The following is an 18,245-nucleotide window of genomic DNA, read 5'->3' on the forward strand; positions in this document are numbered from 1 at the left end:
AGGTTGCTAGATGATCTAAATGAGATAATCCAAGTAAAACTGTAAGTCATTGGCATTTAGGAAGTGCTTCAGGAATCTTAGCAGTCATGTCAGCCACCTGGCAAGCACTCAGTTCAAGGGTCACCTTCTCCACACTACCTCACCTGACTTCTTGCTCCTGTTTCCACTGACCACTCCACCTTTGGGCAGGGGGGACCGAACCCAGTGCTTCCCTCACAGCACTGCCTGCATTTATTGCATTCTGATCCCCTACTAGACTAGCTCCTTGAGGGAACAGGCCAAGCGTCTCCAGAATCTAGCCCTGGCCTTGCATATAATAGTTAGTGGTTTAATACTTGCTTAAAAGAATAGAGGCAGAGTAGCCAGAAACTGGCTTTGTGTTTATTATCTTACTGGCCATAGGTCTGCCCAGCTGGGGTGAGAAGTGTGGTATGTCTCTCACTGAACTGCCCTTTACTTTTCCAAAGCGGAGTCCCGTTTCCCCTGGGGCCTTCTCCAAGCGGAGCCGTCTCAGATGCTTCGAGCTTCTTCCCCTCGACGGTGTGGGTCCTCTAATTCTTGGTTTTGCTCTTGCAGATGCACTTCCCACCTGTCAGGGAGCCACGTGGTCGAGCACCTGAAGGGACCAGAGTGCTCCAGAATCCGACAGGCACAGGGAGACTGACACGATCTTGCACAGGACTCTGGACAGTGTGTCCACTACCCCAGCCAGGACCACACTGGGGTCTTGTGAAGACATGTTAACCGTTCCAGGACATCGTAGCCACGGCTGCACACAGCACCGTTACCGAGAGCACAGCACTCTATACTCTTACATGTTCGCAGACCGTCAGTCCCCATTTCTGCAGCTCGTAGAGATAGCTGTCTGGATCCTACACTGTCATTCTTCCCAAGGGATTTTGTTACCTAAAAATCTGATCAGCATTTCTCCCTTATCTAGTAGTTCTTTTATAAATGGCCTCAAATTCTCTTTGGAATGGGTAGGCCATTAACAAAACCCTCCTGTCATAGCATCAAAGGGGGCCGAGGACAGAGCCTGGGGCAATCATAGTCCATCCCACAATGGGCTACTCTGCAGTCCGAGTTCATGGCCAGCTACCAACTTCTCCATCTTCCTAATGCTTTATTTTACTCTGTCCAGTTTATCTAGTCTGTTAACACAATTAGACTGAGGCCAGTTTGGCATCACTTGCTCTTAAGTTCATAGCGAACATCTATTAAACCCCAGTGATGACGTGGTCACTGCTGTTTATCGGCTTGAGTCATTTGTCGGTTTGTACTTCCCGATTAATGACTCTCATAGGCCGGTGACTTGAGATGATCAGCTTCCTTTCTTGGACTTTTACCTCCTTTCATAGCTTCTAGTGTTTCCATTCTTTTCCCCTCCATTCTCTTCACTAGGACCTCAGCAAACGCCTGGGAAAGCCCTGGGGTTCTAGTGGCCTATTCACCAGGGTCAGGAGACCCGAAATACCTTAGAGCAGTCCAGAGCTTTTCCTAACTTGTCTTTATCTTGAACTTCCATGCTTTCTTACCACTTGGCACTCACTGCCCCTTTCAGACTGAAGCTAGTTCTCTTTGGCTAAAAAGACACAGGAGTAAAATTGGTGCTTAGAGTTCCATTTTTTAATGCCACTGGCCTCAAGCCGATCTTTTTTTCTTGCTGTTGATGCTGGGTATAGTCTCAACAGTTTTCTTCATCAATAGAATGGGAATAATATCCACTGTGTATCTGTTGTAAAGGTTAAATGGGATGATATATGTGAAAATATTCTGTAAACACAACAAGTCTCTGCACACCAAGGGGTCCAAGACCCTCTGCTCTCATCCATAGCAGTGTGTCTTGTCAGGCAGGTGGGCCACCAAGTGACCAGAGGATCCTCTTCCTCAGGACTCAAGTTCTTTGGAGGTAGGAGGCCCAGTCCTCCCCTGAAATCAGCAAAACAAGAAAAGAGGACCCTTGCCTAGGGACAACTTTTGACACTAGATGCAGACTGTTTTTCTGATTAGCAGGCCTACCAGTCTCAGTCTGTGTGAGAGCCCTAGGCCTTCCTGAACTTGGTAGCTCAATGCTGGGGGCGGGGGGTCATTCTTCTGTGCTGAAATCAAGGGGTGATTTGGCCTTGTGGAACCTTCAGCACTGAACCCAAAGGGTACTGCCTTAAGATCAACTAGGGAGTGAGGCTCTAAGGTTCAGACTGTGGTTTTCCTGAGCACCAGCTGGTGAGACCCCAATGCCATGATCCCCCTAATGCAAGGGGGAGAAACAGCAGGGGACTGAGGCAGTATTAGCCTCAGAACCTGGTTGGCAGTAGAAACACTGTGAACACACACGCCCTCAAGCTTTTCAAAGATAGTAACTTTAACAGACCCCACCCGCTGCAGCTCAGACGTGGGAGTTAGGCACCAGGGACACCTAGTGGCAAAGAGTCACTATTAGCTACAAAGTCCTTGGACTTCTGCTAAGTCTTGCAGACTACATGCCCCACAGTGGGGCTTTTCCTTGAATGGAGATTTAGATTCAGTTTGTATATTTTCTCCTGTTTGTGAGACCACCAACCTTAAGAAATATTCTGTAGTTATTAAAAATAGGGCACCAAATGTGGGCACCAGCAAGGGAATGCTGGGCTTTACCTTCCGCTTCTTGATTTTTTTTTATCCTCGTTCACTTTTTGAACCCACAACAGACTAATTTCCCAGTTAAGGGACCTCCCTTAATAATGTCAATTCTCCAGGGACCATTTCAAGCTAGGTTAGCTAAAACACACACTAGGGTGTCTACATGGGCTCCACCTAATCCTTTCATTATAATTTTCCTTCTAAAAGGAACAGAAGGCAGAGGTATTGAGATACCTTATGCCATGTGGACTAAATTCACTTGTAAAGATTACTCTCCTAGAAAAATACACACTGCAAATCTGAGGGCTACAACTTCACCACTGTAGGGGGTTCCTGAGGGGGCAGGGTGACCTCTGAGTATGACTGTGTGGTAATGTGCGGGAGGTATATTATATATAGTTGGGTCAGGTGGACTTAAAAAAAAAATGTTTTTCCCATTTTTTCCCCCTAAAAAAGGAAAAAGAAATTGCCATCTGTCTCGCTTATTGTGTGTGGGCATAGGAATAGCTTGAGGGGAGGGGCTGTGTCATGCAGTGAGTCAAAAACAAGATGACTTCTTGACAGGCGAGTCTTAGTGTTGTAGAAGGGAAACAAGGAGAGGTCACTGGAGAGGGCTTAGGACGTAGCTGCTTCCTGTTGCTCCCACTGAGAACCCAGAGCATCTGTCGCGGAGGGCAGAAGCGCAATTCTCTCTCCAGGGCATTCCTATCTGAACACATCAGATGTCCTGTCAAAGTAAACAGGTCTGTTTTAGAATATAAATGGCCATGACTTTCCGTGCTCCTGAGGTGGGCAAAACGATCCATGAACACATAATCCTTCTGGGCACTATGTTTCTGGACAGGCTGGCAGAGGCTCTAGGAACAGAGGTGGGGCAGAGCTGGGGAGAAAAAGGTTCTAGAGATGGGATATCTTCAGGGGGACTTTGAGAAGTGTTCTTTGTTCCAGCATTCCTAAGTGACAGCATGGGTGAGCTTGGTCTGAACTGTCGTCAGTGTCACTCCACTAAGGCCGAGGGCCAAGAATCAAGAGGCCACTCCAGGTTGAGAAGAAAGTACACCTCAAGGCCGGCAAGGGCTGCGAAGGGCTTGCTGCTGGGCCAGGAGGGGCAGATGCGGATGCTCCACCTTCAGATACCAATGGTCTGCAGAACACGCCTCTCGCTGTCATTAAGGTGGCCTGAGAACATTAGGTAGCAGGGCTGCTGAGCGAACTGGCACAGGAAGTCCGTGAGGTATGCCTGGAAGAGAGGAAAAAAGTGGTACTACTGACAGCCCCCAGGGTCACCCACCTGCGTTGGTAAGAGCCACAGGTGGCATAGGAAACCACGGCTCTCAGACACATGCCAGCACCCGAGGGATGGTCTTCCACAACTACTGGATCTAGTTCAGGTTCAACCCGGAGACTGAATTCCAAAGGGAAACAACATTTTCCCAAGAACAGACCTCATGATCGACCCTGCAGACACTTATAACACGGCTTCAAGAAGCTGGACTAAAACGCTTGTATAAAACGCTAAGGTGCAAAGCCCCAGCCCACCCAAAGCCCTGGGCTACTCAGCAAGACAGGAACCCTCTGCCCTGAGGCTCCCAGGGTGAACTCGGGATGGGTTTGAGCCCATGTTCCTGATTCCATGGCTTCAGACACTGTCACTTGCAAGACATCCTCTCTGGACACCCTCACCTGCAGGTCCATCTGGTAGAGAGGATCCTTCAGGGCGTCAGGGTCGTCTTCCTCATCGTCCTCGTAGTAGCCCTCCTCTGTCAGACACAGCCAACACAGGGAGGGGTCAGGGCAGGGCCCAGGCAGGCTCTGGGCAGGGAGGCATCACCACACGCTGAGGCGCGAGCGGTACAAGCCCGAGTGACGTCCCTGCGGGCCCGCCTCTCCCCTGGTGCTGGCGTCCCACTCCTGGTACCAGTGCGCCACAGCTGTCCTCCTCTCACACTGCTCACCATATTTACTTGTAGCAAGAATGTCAGGTAAGAGTTGGCCAGCCGAGCCATCCTCCTCCTCCTCCTCCTCCTCCTGGTCCTCCCACATATCAGTGGAGTCATCTGCTCGGAGAGGAAAGGGAGCTGGAGCATCTCCCCGGCATTTCCCTCCCCAAATCTAGACATGCCAGAACAGAAGGGTCCCAAGGGCTTCTGCAGTGTGGCCTGACGTCCCCAGTGGGACAACCAGGGATGGCCACACACCCTCCCAATGAGTTTGAATGAAGAACTGAGAGTTGTGGTGGGGAGGTAAAAGGCCAAAGAGCTCTTGAGAGACACCAAACAGGAAGGGCCAAGAGTAGCGTTAGCTTGCCCCAGCACCTCCCCTCGAGACCGAGATTTCGTAAGGGAGACCTTTACATGCTTAGCAGTGCTAGTCATGGAGTAGGCATGCAATAAACCTTTAAAAAAAATTAGTGACTCAATAAGCCAAATTGATAATTTGAAAATCTGTAACTTGATCTGCCAGGCTCTAAGTTCCCTGAGAGTAAGGGCCTGGGGCACCTTGACCCCACTCCGCAGGGGTGGCCTGCCGGGCAGCGTTGGCCTCCATGACGTTGGAGAGCTCATTGATGATCAGCTTTAGGATCTTGACCAGCAAAGGAATGTTTGTCCAGCGCTCAGGGTCTGAGAAGGAAAGAAAAGGCTTCTTGTAAGGCTGTCAACAGGGCTCACTTCTGGCAGTGTCCCCCTACCCCGCAGTGTTGCTGGCCGGACACAGTTCCCCCATCCCTCAGGCTTCTCACCACCCCCAACTACATCCAGCCCCCAGAAAACGATTTACTGGTTGCATAACTTCACTCTGCTTAGTGTTAAAAAAGTTAAAAAAGTTCCGAAGTTAGAGGAGGTAAGAGCGTTCAGGAATTAAAGGAGGTTTTCCCCGCAATAAAGCTTGGAAACAAGTAACTGAGTTACGATACTTTAGTCCCCACCACTTGCAGTTTGAGAAACAGCACAGGTTTATAAACCTACAGTTAGAGAGCAGCTTTGCACTCAACCTACAAATCCTAAGCCAAAGGCAATCTGATAAGGACATGCTGAAAATGGGTACCAGAGCCCCAGAACAAAGCTGGGAGCTGGGGCTCCCTGACGCCTGAGACTATTTTCGTCAATTTTCAGCAGTAGGAAGGAACCATACGTCTGATCCATTTTTTACCTAGTTTTCTGTTTCTTTTTATCAAACCTATCACTAACAATTATGTTTTAAAAATACAGATCAGCATTTCCCTGCCTTCCACACAGGTACCCCTAGGGAGGAAGAGGGAGGGGTGGCATCACCACCCACTTTTGGCTGCCTTGGAGCGGGTGCGGATGCCCTCATCCATGCCATAGATTTCCTCTCCCTTCACGCGGATATCCTGCAGCCGTTTGTCGTCTGCATTGATGCCATGCTGGAGCAGTTTGCACAGAGCCACAGAGCTGGCGAGGAGGAGGCAGAGAGAGTCAAGTCAGTTACCCATCCAGAGGTCACCTCAAGGAGATAAGCGATTATGTCCTAAGACTCCCTCTTCCGTGGTGAAAATTCTGTTCACAACCAATTAGGACAGACAAGTGAGTTCAGCTGAAAATGGGATTTACTGTTCATGAGGTGGTCTAATGAGAGCTGTTCTGGAACAAAGCTAGGGTGGGCAAGGCTCACAGCGGCTGGCCACACAGGGCAGTGCGGCAGGGTGATGAGAACCGGTGGGGTACAAGTCTAGGACAGAAAACTAGCATGCCAGGGTGAGAAGGCTTGGTTTTCTAAAGGAGGGTAAGCCATCAGCTGTACTTGGCTGGGTGAAGTCTGTGAAAGCAGGATATCTAGCCAGCAGAGATTAAAAAAATAAAAAAGATATATATATTGTGTCAAATGTCTTGGGAATTTCAAGATGCCAACTATTCAAATACAGAAATTAGCAATAAAGAAAGAGGGAAAAGCGACCACGAGGGGGCGGTGTGCTGTGTGGAACAGCATCAGTGAAGCAGGTCAGGGAAACAGGTGGTGTGAGAGGCAGAATGCCCGGAGAAGACCAGGCGCTACCTGACTTTGCCTTCATACTGTCCATAGAACAGGTGCTGTCGGCTTGTCCACTCGGCCATCACGAACTCCAGGGCAGGCTTGCCTGTGGGTCCCGGGAGGCTGCACAGGAACTCCAAGAGGGGTTCCAGCTGAGTGTGCACCAGATGAGCGAACACCATGATCAGAGACTAGGAGGTGACAAGGACACCTGCTTCAGGGAAGGTGATTCAGAAGCTTGGGAGGCAAGAGGGGCTGGGGATGGCCATCAAGAACAGGAGAATACGGGGCTTTGCTTGTCAACGTTTCTTGGGCCAAGAGAGAGAAATTTTACTTGACCGTTCTACGTGGGCAGTAAGACAGAGAGTAAAACGACTCAGGACCAATATGCCCATCTGCAGCCCTACCAGCCACGGGCTGGAAAGCCCAGCTCCCCACTGTCCTCTCACCTGCATCACACTGAGCGTCTCTGCCTGCTGCATCTTACTGAGGATGGCACGAAGAATCTGGTCCAGATTCTCGCCCAGCTCCCGCCCTGCTTTGGAGATGAGAGTAGAGACGAGGCGACCCACAAAAGCTGCGGTGAACTCTGAGGTGCGTGGGTCCAGGAGCTGGCTCACAACTTGCATCACATACCACAGCCCATTGTGGCCCTGCTCATCATGCCACTGGGCCACCTGCTCCAGTGTCACCGACACATAGGCCCGCAGGCACTCTCCACCATTCTGGGGAGACAAGGAGCAAGATCAGCAACCGGGACAGAAGCCTCAGTGTGCACGGGCAGGCGGATGTCTGGAGCCTCTGCCTCCTAAGAGTGATGAGAACTACAGGGTTTGTGGTGAGTTCACAATGCTGGAATGAGAGTTTACTGTCACAGCATAGAAACGCACCACACAGGCCTCACTTTACCTGACAGGCTATCTCAGAAACGCCTGTTTCTCATCACAAGGGACAGAGGCTGAGCAAACTGAGTCTAATGATAAAGATCTATCTCTGGTACTGAAAAAACACGTCCAAGGCATAGCGGTAACTGGGAACACTACAGCTCTTTACGGGGATAAGGACAGACCTTACACAAACCCCATTTGCCTAGAGATTTCCAAAGGTCTGTCACTTCACTGACTTTATTAACAGAAGAAATACCAAGGGAGACTTTCTTCTGGCCCCAAGTCTATGTCTTTAATATCCTCCAGAGCAGCAAGACCCACATACAGAGGCAGTATGTCCAGCACCCACATTCTTTAACACTGTAACATACCCCAAAGCCCAGAAGGCTCGGCTTTTGCAATCAGAACCCTTCCTGGGTCCTCTGGATAAAAATGGATTTCAGAGACCTGTATCTCGAAAGCATGAAACTGTCGTATTTCTCAGCCTACTACTTCTCTTCTCTAGTCACTGTGGCTCAGATACCTGCATGGTGGCGTTGTCATCTGTGTGAAGGGTGCACTGCGCCACAGCAGGGAAAGCCTGGCAGATGAGTAGCTGGGACAGGGGCGGCTTTGTGTTCCGCACAACTGTGGTCAGGATATCAATGGCTGTCTGAAGCAGAAGAGAGAGTCAGAATTTCCTCTGGGGTGGGGTAGGGGGCGCCCAACAACCAAGGTCTTCACTGTGTGGGTACAACACAGCAACCCAGAGAAAGCTCATTAATGAAAAGCAAGTTTCTGAAAGAAAAGGAACAATTAGACAGTGCCCTCAGCCCCATCATGACAGCCCACAGCTTGATTAGCCCTGGGGGTGGGCAGGGTGGCAGTGGACTTGAGAGTCAGGTGCCACCCTTGGTGGAGCTGTGATGATGGCACCCTGTTCAGTTCCTTGAGGGTGCCTCTGGGTAGGAAGAGCCGTTTTCTTAAGGCCTCAAGAATCACCCACTGTCTCTGGGGGGCAAGCAGCACGCTGACCTCACCCCCGCACCGCTAAGGCTGCTGGCTTCCTGCCGGCAGGTGGGAACCTGCAGGTGCGCTTGCAGAGTGTGTTCGCCCCCCTTGGCCACCTGCCCCTCCTGCAACCACTCACCGCACAGAGCCCTGCGGGGATCTTGTCTGCTGGGGCCTGCATGATGCTGACTAGAGTGGGAATCAGCCGCATCTGCATCGGGCCCTGACAGGCTTCAATCTGGGACAGCTCCTTGAAGATGTCCTGAGCCAGCGAGGCAACGACAGGATCTGAAGTGGACAAGGAAACATGGAATCCCCCCGGCCAATGGTCTGCATGTGCTTCTGGCTTAATCATGCCTGCTGTTTGGCCCTGATCTAAGTTAACAAGTTCTTCTTTATGTCACATACCTGGGACCTAGTGGGGCCACATGAGTAACCTGGAAGAACAGGAGAGATGCGAGGTCTCTAAGAGGCACAGTGTGTGCATGGTTTCACTAAGTCAAGGACTTAGCAATAGCTACTTCCAAAACAAAATCTTTAATGTCCTTATTCTTGTGAAAATTGGATTGATCATGAAACTAAATGATTAAGGAAAAAAAAAGTCTCACTGATACTTTGTTAAAATACATGGAAGTTCCAGAAGTTGCACAAACATGGACGTGTTCTCATGGGTCCAGGAGGAATAACATCTCCTAGGGGGTAGCCATGCTAGACAAGAACTCATAAAGCCATTTCCAGGCAAAAGGTAAAACCTTCAAAAGCAGAGCCTTGTGAAGAAATGAACTTCAGCTTTACCTACTTTAAATGTAAGAAAAACAGCCTCCTCTATCTAGTCTGAAAAAATATATGCAGTGTACTAAGATAAATGTGGAAAGATCACTGCAGCATTGTTTGATAAAGAAAAACATTGGTAACAGTCTAGATGTCCATTAACAGAATGGGTAAATAAATTATGGGTATAGACATTTTAGGGAATATTACACGATGGTTGAAAAGAATCATATTTATCTAAGAGTGCAATGCGGAAACCTCTCCAAAGCACATTTTTAAGTGAAAAAACAAGTCAAAATGTTTAGTATGATACTGTATTATATAGCCAACCCCTACCCCTATATAACCCTCTGAGCTTCAATACTGGAACTCCCTCTTTTAAAACAAATATCCTCAATATCTTTTCAGCTAATAAAGTGTTAATAATATACACTCCCTACAGAAAAACTTAAAATGCAGAGAAGTACTACTGGAAAGAAAACACCTATAATTGCACCACCTAGGGAGAACTGCCTTTATTTAACATTTTGATATATTTTCTTCTGGTATTTTTTTCTATATACATATCTATATATACATCTTCTTCTAAAACAAAACCAAAACTTGGGATTATATTCTGTGTTTTGGAAAACTATCTATTCACTTACGATGTAAGCAATTTCTGATGACTTTAAATATTCCTTTGAAATATGATTATAAATGGCTGCATAGCATCCTACTTTTATGGACATAATTCATTTAGTCTTTTCATTATTTCCAAGTTTTGCTACTATAAAAAACATGTGAACACCTTTTCATAAACCTTTCCGTGTGTCTCTTTCTTCAGTTTATCTCTTTTTCTACATTACAGTTCTAGTCCTTTTCTTTTAGGTGGCTTTAACTTAGTTGCTCAGTTTCATACTTTACTTTCACAGTTCTGAATTACACCTCTTGCCTGTTAGCCCTTTATTTGCTTGCTGCCCAGTCCTTATTAGAGAGGGAGTTCCAGGAATAGGCGCTCTGCCTTCTAGAGCTGCCATTATCTATAGTGCACTCTGCTAACTGAAAGCCACCTTCTTGGCTTCTGATGCTCAAGACCATCAGAGCCAGGGTCATTTTCACTGAAATTCACCAGCCACCATCTTTCCTTTGGTGTCCCATCAACACACTGTCCTGGTGGCATACCGTTACTATACTTGAGGAAGATGGCAATGGTGAAGGGGCAGATTTTGCTTTCCATGCTTGCTGTGAACTCTGGGTCCACTGTACAAACGATGCACAGGGTCTCCATCACCAGGTTGAGGACCTCTGAGCTGAACTGGGCTGCAAGGTGAATCAAGCCATCCAGGATACTGGGGAGGAAGGGCTGAAGCACGTGGGTACTCTCTGAGACTTTCAGCTGGTCACAGTAACTAGAGAGAGAAAGCCAAGTATTACTCACAAGTGGATCCCTCAATTCCTTTTTTTTCTCCAAATCTGTATCATGTTACAGCAATTACATGTGTAGCTTTATGAAGCTATTTCCAGGGTTAGCTAAGTTTTTATATCTTTCTGTGGTGTATTAAGTATCAGCACCACCATGTTTTTATTTTCTAATTTACTTCTGCTTTGGTCTTTGCCATTTCCTTTAAAAGTTCTTTTATCCTCTCCCACTTTGTTTTGAAGCAAATCCCAGACAAGTCATTACATACAAATTATTAAGCCTTATGATTCTTTAGACTACTGCTGTAATTACATTCCTAAGATTTTGATAGATATTCCCATTATTTCCTTTAGTTAGTGTTTTTCATTTTTTCCAACACAACTTTTAGTAGGAGACTCTGTTAACTTCCATGTTATAAAAATTTTGTACTTTTCGGAGTTTTTTTGCATCCTAAAATGAGATCAATGTATATGAACATTTTATGCACACTTATCAAACCAGTGTGCTATTTGTAGGGTTTAAAGTTTTCTGTGTGTAGGTCTACCTCATCCACCTCTTATTCAATCAATAAATATTTACTAGGTGCTACTGACCATGTCCAATAGGATACACTTATCACGTTGTGTATTCTGTAAGCACCTGGGACAGAAACAGGACCCTTCCTAGGTACTCAATATATGATTTTTCTTAACATAATTTTAAAAAGTGTCTTACAACTATATTATTTGCATCAGCTGCTGGGTCAAAAGGTCCACAATGACCAGTGAAACCGTGGACACTGATCTCAGACTTGTTCACAAATTTCTTGGTTTTCAGGTTCACAACATCTGGATTTTCAATACAACCACCTTGCTCTGATCTAATTTTTCCTTAAGAGGTGAGTTAACATTAGTCAGCTCCCAGCTCCTCAGACAGGCTTTGCATCCAACTGCCTACTGGTGCTCAGTCGCGCTCTACCTCCTCCCCCTGCTTTTCCATCCTAGGGGCTGACAGCACTTTGCCCTTCTGATGAAGCTGAAACTAAACAGTCTGGTAGGTCGCAGAGACTGTAATTCTGATGCAGATCATATGGGATCTTTTATGCCATGCTAAGGGAAGCTAAACTTCATTTTGGAAGCCAGTTTATCTCAAACTTCTAATAAACTACTTCTAAAGCCTAATTTATTTGTTTCCCTATCCTAAAGTCTTTGAGGAAGCTGACAGTCCAGGAAGACGCTGTATGTTTATCTTGTGGTTTCATCTACCAGCTGGCACACCCTGACCTTCTTCTGGGGCGCTTACTTGTACCTCAGTCTGAGGAGCACTACAGCAGACAGGACAGTTTTAAATACAGGAACAAAAAAAATCAGTTCTCCATTTTAGAAAAATCAATTTGACAGCTAAAATAATACAGACTGCAGTGGTGTGAGGTTGGAGGCAGGAAGAGTCGCCAGGAAGCCACTGCAGTAATTCAGGCACAAGAAGCTGAGAATGTGAGCTGCAGTGGTGACAGTGGGAGGGAGGAATAGACGTGCAGTTCGAAAGAACCAAGACCTAAAGGTACACGGTGTTTACTTTCACTCAAACAGGGAGGGCAGGCTTGGAGGTGCTAAAGAGTAAGCTCAGTAGCGGACATGTTCATTTTCAGATACTTCTAAGATAACCATCCTGGTATGGATAGTTAACAGTGGAAATATTAATTTGGAGCTCTGGAGAAAGGCTGGCATAAGTATGATTTCAGAAATAAGACACAAATATTTGTTGATCACTATCTTGTTTCAGAAATGAGTTGAAGCAGTTTTCAATGATACATAAACTATGTGGAGGAATAAATTAAAACTGGGGCAAAAGATGAAAGCAAGCCTGGGGGTGGAATTACTGAAAGGCTGCTGGTGGCATGAGAAAGGCGCTCTCAGTGCTGAGGTGAGGACACAGCCAGACTGGAATGGGATGGGCGGAAACCTGGACAAGGAAATGAAATGGAGCATCGTGCCTGTGAAGGAAGGAACAGCCGGGGCCCCTTCCCAGGACAGTCTGTTACCTCGGACCCTCTGATGTCAGACCAGTCTTTGATACGTTAGGTATGATTTTATAAAAGTGTGAGTGTCCACTCCTCTGGTGTCCATGTTCATAGCTTTTGTCACCTTTCCAGAAATCTGTTACTTTTCAAGAAATCCACTGCCTATGTAGTAAAGAGTTGAACCTTAATTATATAAAAATTACCTATTTTTCCTGATTAAGAAAGTAATATAAACTTGTAAACTTAAAATTTTTAAATCTTCAGCTTTATTGAGGTATAAGCGACATAAAGTTGTATATTTAAAGTGTGCATTGTGATTTGATACACATTGTGAAAGGCTTCTCATCTAGTTTGTTAACACATCCATCGTGCCTCACATTTTTTCTGTGAAAATAAATTCTGCTCTTAGCAAATTTCATTTACACAATATAGTGTTATCAACTCTCGTCACCACGTTTTGTTAGATTCTCAGATCTTACTCATCTTATTGATGCGACTGTGCGCCCTTCTGTCAGCCTCTTCCTATTCCATCACTTTTTTCCACTCTTTTTCAATGAGTTTTATGTTTTTTGGATTTCACATATAAGTGATAGCATGCAGTATTCGTCTTTCTTATTTCATTTAGCAAACGCCCTCAAGGTCCATCCATGGTCTTGCAAATGGCAGGAGTTCCTTCTCTTAGCTGAAATATTCTATTGTGCACATATACCACATCAACTTTACCCACCCAACTACTGAGGCAGGCTTAGGGTATCTAGGTATCTGGCTAGAGTGCAGATACCTCTTTAAGATCCTGTTTTCATTTCCTTTGTCATATACCCAGAAATGGGGTTACTAAATCATATGCTAATTCTAATTTTAGGTTTTGGAGGAATCCATAATGTTTTCCATAGTGGCTGCATCAGTTTACATTTCCAACAGTGTTGGAGGGTTCCCTTTCTCCAGTCACCAGTGCTTATTGTCTGTCTTTCTGTAATAGCCATTCTAACAGGCATAAGGTGGTATCTCGTTGTGGTTTTTGATTATCTCATTGTGCATTTCCCTAATAATTAGTGATATTGAGAACTTCTTCATGTACCTGTTGGCTATTTTTGTTTCTTCTTTAGAAAAGTGTCTATTTTCAGAGCCCCTGCTCCTCTGCCATTTTTTAATCAGATTGTTTTATTGAGTTGTATGAGTTCTTTATATATTTTGAATATTAACTCCATTACCAGATACATGATTTGCAAATATTTCCTCTAATTTAGTAGTTTGCCTTTAATTTTGTTGATGATTTCCTTTGCTGTGCAGAAAATTTTTAGTTTGATGTAGTCCCACTTGTTTATTTTTGCTTTTGGTGTCAAATCCAAAAAAATCATTGCCAAGACCGATGTCAAGGAGCTTAACTCCTGCTTTCCTCTATGAGTTTTATGGTGTAAGGTCTTAGGTTGAAGTTTTCATCTATTTTGAGTTGACTCTGGTGTATAGTTAAGGGTGTAGGTTCATTCTTTTGCATGTGACTGTCCAGTTTCTCCAACATCATTTATTGAAGAGACTATCCTTTCCCCATTGCATATTTTTGTCTCCTTTGTTGTGAGTTTGTTTCTGGCCTCTGTTCAAATGACCTACATGTCTGTTTTTATGCTAAATCCATACTTTTTTGATCACCACAGCTTTATAATATAGTTTGAAATCAGGAAGTATGAAGCCTCCAGCTAGCTATTTGGGGACTTATGTGGCTCCACACAAATTTTTGTTTGTTTTATTTCTGTGGAAAATGCCACTGGAATTTTGACAGGGATCACACTGAATCTACAGATTGCTTGTGGTAGTAGAGGCATTTTAATAATATTAGTTCTTCTAATTCGTGAGCACAGGATATCTTTCTACTTATTTGTCTTTTTCAGTTTTTTTCCTCAATGTCTAATAGTTTTCAGTGTACAGATTTTTTACCCACTTTAAATTTATTCCTTGGTATTTTATTATTTTTGATGCAACTGTAGATGGGATTGTTTTTTACATTTCTCTTTCTGATAGTTTGTTATTAGTGTATAGAAATGCAACTGATTGTTGTATATTTTGTATTCTGCAACTTGACTGAATTTATTAGTTCTAACAGTTTTCTGATGGAATCTTTAGGGTTTCCCCTATACATCATGTCATCTGCAAACAGAGACAGTTTTACTTCTTCCTTTACAATTTGGATGCCATTTCTTTCTTTTCTTTCCTAATTGCTCTGACTATGTTGAATAGGAATGGTGAGAGTGAACAACCATGTCTTATTACTGATCTGGGGAAAACTTTTCAGCCTTTCACTGTAAGTATGTTAGTTGTGGGCTTGTCATATATGGCCTTTACTTTGTTGAGGTATGTTTCCTCTATACTGACTTGGTTCAAAGTTTTTATCATGAATGGATACTGAATTTTGTCAAATGCTTTTTCTACATCTGTTAAGATAATCATGATTTTTATCTGTCCTTCTATTAAGTGGTATATCACATTTACTGCTTTACATATGTTGAACCATCCTTGCATCCCAGGGATAAATCCCACTTGGTCATGGTGTGTGATCCTTTTAATGTGCTGTTGAATTCAGTTTGTTAGTATTTTCTTGAGGATTTTTAGATCTATATTCAACAGAGATATTGGCCTTAAGTTTTCTTTTCTTGTAATGTCCTTGTCTGGCCTTGGTATCTGGGTAATGCTGGCCTTGAAAAATGAGTTGGAAATGCTCCCTCTTCAATGTTTGAGAAGGACTGGTATTAATTCTTGAAATGTTTGGTAGAATTCACCAGTGAAACCATCTGGTTCTGGAATTTTCTTTTATGGGTTTTTTTTTTGACTACTGATTCAATATCCTTACTTGTTACTGTCTTCAGTTATAGTAGGCTGTGTGCTTCTAGGAATTCATCCATTTCCTCTCGGATATCCAATTTGTTGGCATGTAACTTTACAGTAGTGTCCTATGATCCTTTCTATAGTATCAGTTATAACGTCTCCTTTCATTTCTGATTTTTTATTTGAGGTCTTCCCTTCTTTTTAGCTAAAGTTTGTCAATTTTGTTTACCTCTGAAAAACCAGTTTCACTAATCTTTTCTATTGTTTTTCTGACCTCTATTTTATTTATTTCTGCTCTGATCTTCCTATTGCTACCTTTGGGCTTACTTTGTTCTTCTGTTTCTAGTTCCTGAGGTTTAAAGTTACGTTGTTTGAGACTTTTTTTTCTTAGTGTAGGTGTTTATCTGTACTTCCCTCTTAGAACTGCTTTTGCTGCATCCCACACATCTTGGTATGTTCTATTTCCATTTTCACTTGTTTTAGGATACTTGTTTCTCTTTTGATTTTTTCTTTATATTGGCTGTTCAGGAGTACATTGTTTAACTTCCACATATGTGTGAGTTTTCCAGTTTTCCACCTGTAATTGATTTCTAATTTCATCCCACAATGATTACAGAAGACACTTGGTATGATTTTAATATTAAATTCACTACGACTTGCTCTATGACCTACCATCTTACCTGTTCTGGAGAATGTGCGTGTCTGGAGGAATGTGTCTTCTGCTGCTGTTGGGTAGAACGCTCTGAACATGCCTGTTACGTCCATTTGGCTTAAAGTACAGTTCGTGTGCTACGGTTCCTTACTGATTTTGTTTGTGTTGAAAGTGGGACACTGAAGCCATCTACTCTAATTGTGTTGTCCATTCCTCCCTCCAGATGCTACTATTTGCTTAATATATTTAAGTTACTCAATGTAGGGCATGTGTATTTACAACTGTTACATCTAACTGATGGACTGACTTCTTTATCATTATATAATGACCATGTGCTCTCCTATTATCGCTTTTGAGTTGATGTTTATTTTGTCTGATAAAAATATAGCTACTTTTGCTCTCTTCTGGTTTCCACTTGCATGGGCTTTTTCCATCCCTTCACTTGGAGGCTATGTGTGTCCTTAAATCTGAAATGAGCCTCTTGCAGGAAGCATATTAGTTGAGTCTTTAAAAAAAAATCCATTCAGATATTCTGAATTTTGACTGGAGAATTTAATCCACTTACATTTAAAGTAATTTGTGATAGGTAAGGCCTTACTAATGCATTCTTGTTAACTGTTGTCTGGCTCTTTTACAGTTCACTTTTTCCTTTCTTCCCCTTTCTGTCTTCCTTTGTGAGCTGATATTTTCTAGAGTGGCATGCTTTCATTCTTTATCCTTTATGTATTGTAGATTTTTGCTTTGTGGTTACCATGAAGCTTACATAAAACATTTACTAGATAGTAACAGTTCACTTAACATTGATAACTTAACTTTGCCTGCATACATTCTACCCTTCTATGCCCTCTTTTATGTTTTTGATGTTACATTTACTTTGTGCATTAACACATATTTAGCTGGTTATTTTTAATGTATTTGCCCTTTAACCTTTATGCTGGACTTAAGTGGTTAACACACCACCATATTTCAGTATTAGAATATTCTGAATTTGACTTATACTTACCTTTTAGCAGTGTGCTGCATATTTTCATGTTATTAATTAGCATCCTTCCATTGTAACTTCAGCATTTCTTGTAATGCAGGTCCAGTGGTAAAGAACACTTTCACCTTTGTTTATCTGGGAAAGTCTTTATATTGCTTTCATTTCTGAAGGGCAGCTTTGACAGGTAAAGCATTCTTGGTTGACAGTTTTTTCTTTCATCATTTTGAATATATCATCCCACCCTCTTTTGGCCTGCAAGGTTTCTGCTGTTAACTCTACTTATGGCTTGAGGGGTTCCCTTGAAGGACATTTTTTTTTCCTTGCTGCTTTTTAAATTCTTTGTATTTAATTTTGGATTGTCATAATGTGTCTTCAGGAAGATCATTTTGGATTGAAATTTTGGGGTGACATACTAGCTTCATGAACTTGGATGTGAAAATCTCTCTCCAGATTTGGGAAGTTCTCAGACATTATTTCTTGAAATAAGCTTTCTATCTCCCACCCACCTCCTTCAGGGACTCCAATAATTCACAGATTGTTTTTCCTAAAGGTATCATGTAGTTCATGTAGGCCTGTCTTCTATTTCAGAGATTCCTTCTTCTGCTTGCACTGTTCTGTTCTTAATGCTCTCACTGCATTTTTCAGTTCATGCACTGTATTTAGCTCCAGAATTTGTTTGATTCTATTTTATGATTTCTATTTGCTGAACTCATTTTGTATGTATATTGTTTTCCTGATTCAATGAATTGTTTCTTTTTTTTTTCTTTCCTGTAGCTCATCCAGTTTCTTAAAAGAGCTATTTTAAATTCTTTATCAGGTAAGTTGCAGGTCTCTATATCTGAGGTTGGCTACTGGAAAATTACTGTGCTCCTTTGTGGTTTCACATTCCTTAAAACTTTGTGTAGCTGTTGTCACATCTGAAGTAGCAGTCACCTCCTCCAGTCTTTATTGAATGACCTCTTCAACATGTCCAATCTTAGACATTTTTTGCTCCATGTGCTGGAATTTCTCTGCTGGACTCCTGGAATTCCACAAAGGCTCTCATCCATGGGTGACTGTCTCAATCAGTTCTCTTGCAGGGGCTCCTGGACCACAGCTGAGAGGGGCTACAGCCAGTTCACAGGCCACTGCAGGGT

The 18,245-nt window shown here is 43.7% G+C and overlaps 1 protein-coding gene across 3 annotated transcripts in view; it reads right to left on the reverse strand.

The window, feature by feature from the left end:
- Nucleotides 1-359: 359 nt before the first annotated feature.
- IPO9 (importin 9) overlaps nucleotides 360-18,245 on the reverse strand; it is a 50,874-nt gene continuing 32,988 nt past the window's right edge. For all 3 annotated transcript variants that reach the window (XM_017673597.3, XM_073217152.1, XM_037015192.2), the window contains exons 15-24: nucleotides 10,422-10,648; nucleotides 8,626-8,774; nucleotides 8,020-8,148; nucleotides 7,059-7,334; nucleotides 6,634-6,800; nucleotides 5,899-6,032; nucleotides 5,118-5,240; nucleotides 4,575-4,676; nucleotides 4,303-4,379; nucleotides 360-3,859 (exon numbers count right to left, since the gene is read on the reverse strand). In XM_017673597.3, the coding sequence (XP_017529086.1) occupies nucleotides 3,749-3,859; nucleotides 4,303-4,379; nucleotides 4,575-4,676; nucleotides 5,118-5,240; nucleotides 5,899-6,032; nucleotides 6,634-6,800; nucleotides 7,059-7,334; nucleotides 8,020-8,148; nucleotides 8,626-8,774; nucleotides 10,422-10,648 (1,495 nt within the window). In that variant the 3' untranslated portion in view covers nucleotides 360-3,748. The remainder of the gene's footprint in view (nucleotides 3,860-4,302; nucleotides 4,380-4,574; nucleotides 4,677-5,117; nucleotides 5,241-5,898; nucleotides 6,033-6,633; nucleotides 6,801-7,058; nucleotides 7,335-8,019; nucleotides 8,149-8,625; nucleotides 8,775-10,421; nucleotides 10,649-18,245) is intronic.

The sequence above is a fragment of the Manis javanica genome, chromosome 11 (genome assembly GCF_040802235.1).
Source record: "Manis javanica isolate MJ-LG chromosome 11, MJ_LKY, whole genome shotgun sequence".
Lineage (NCBI taxonomy): Eukaryota > Metazoa > Chordata > Mammalia > Pholidota > Manidae > Manis > Manis javanica.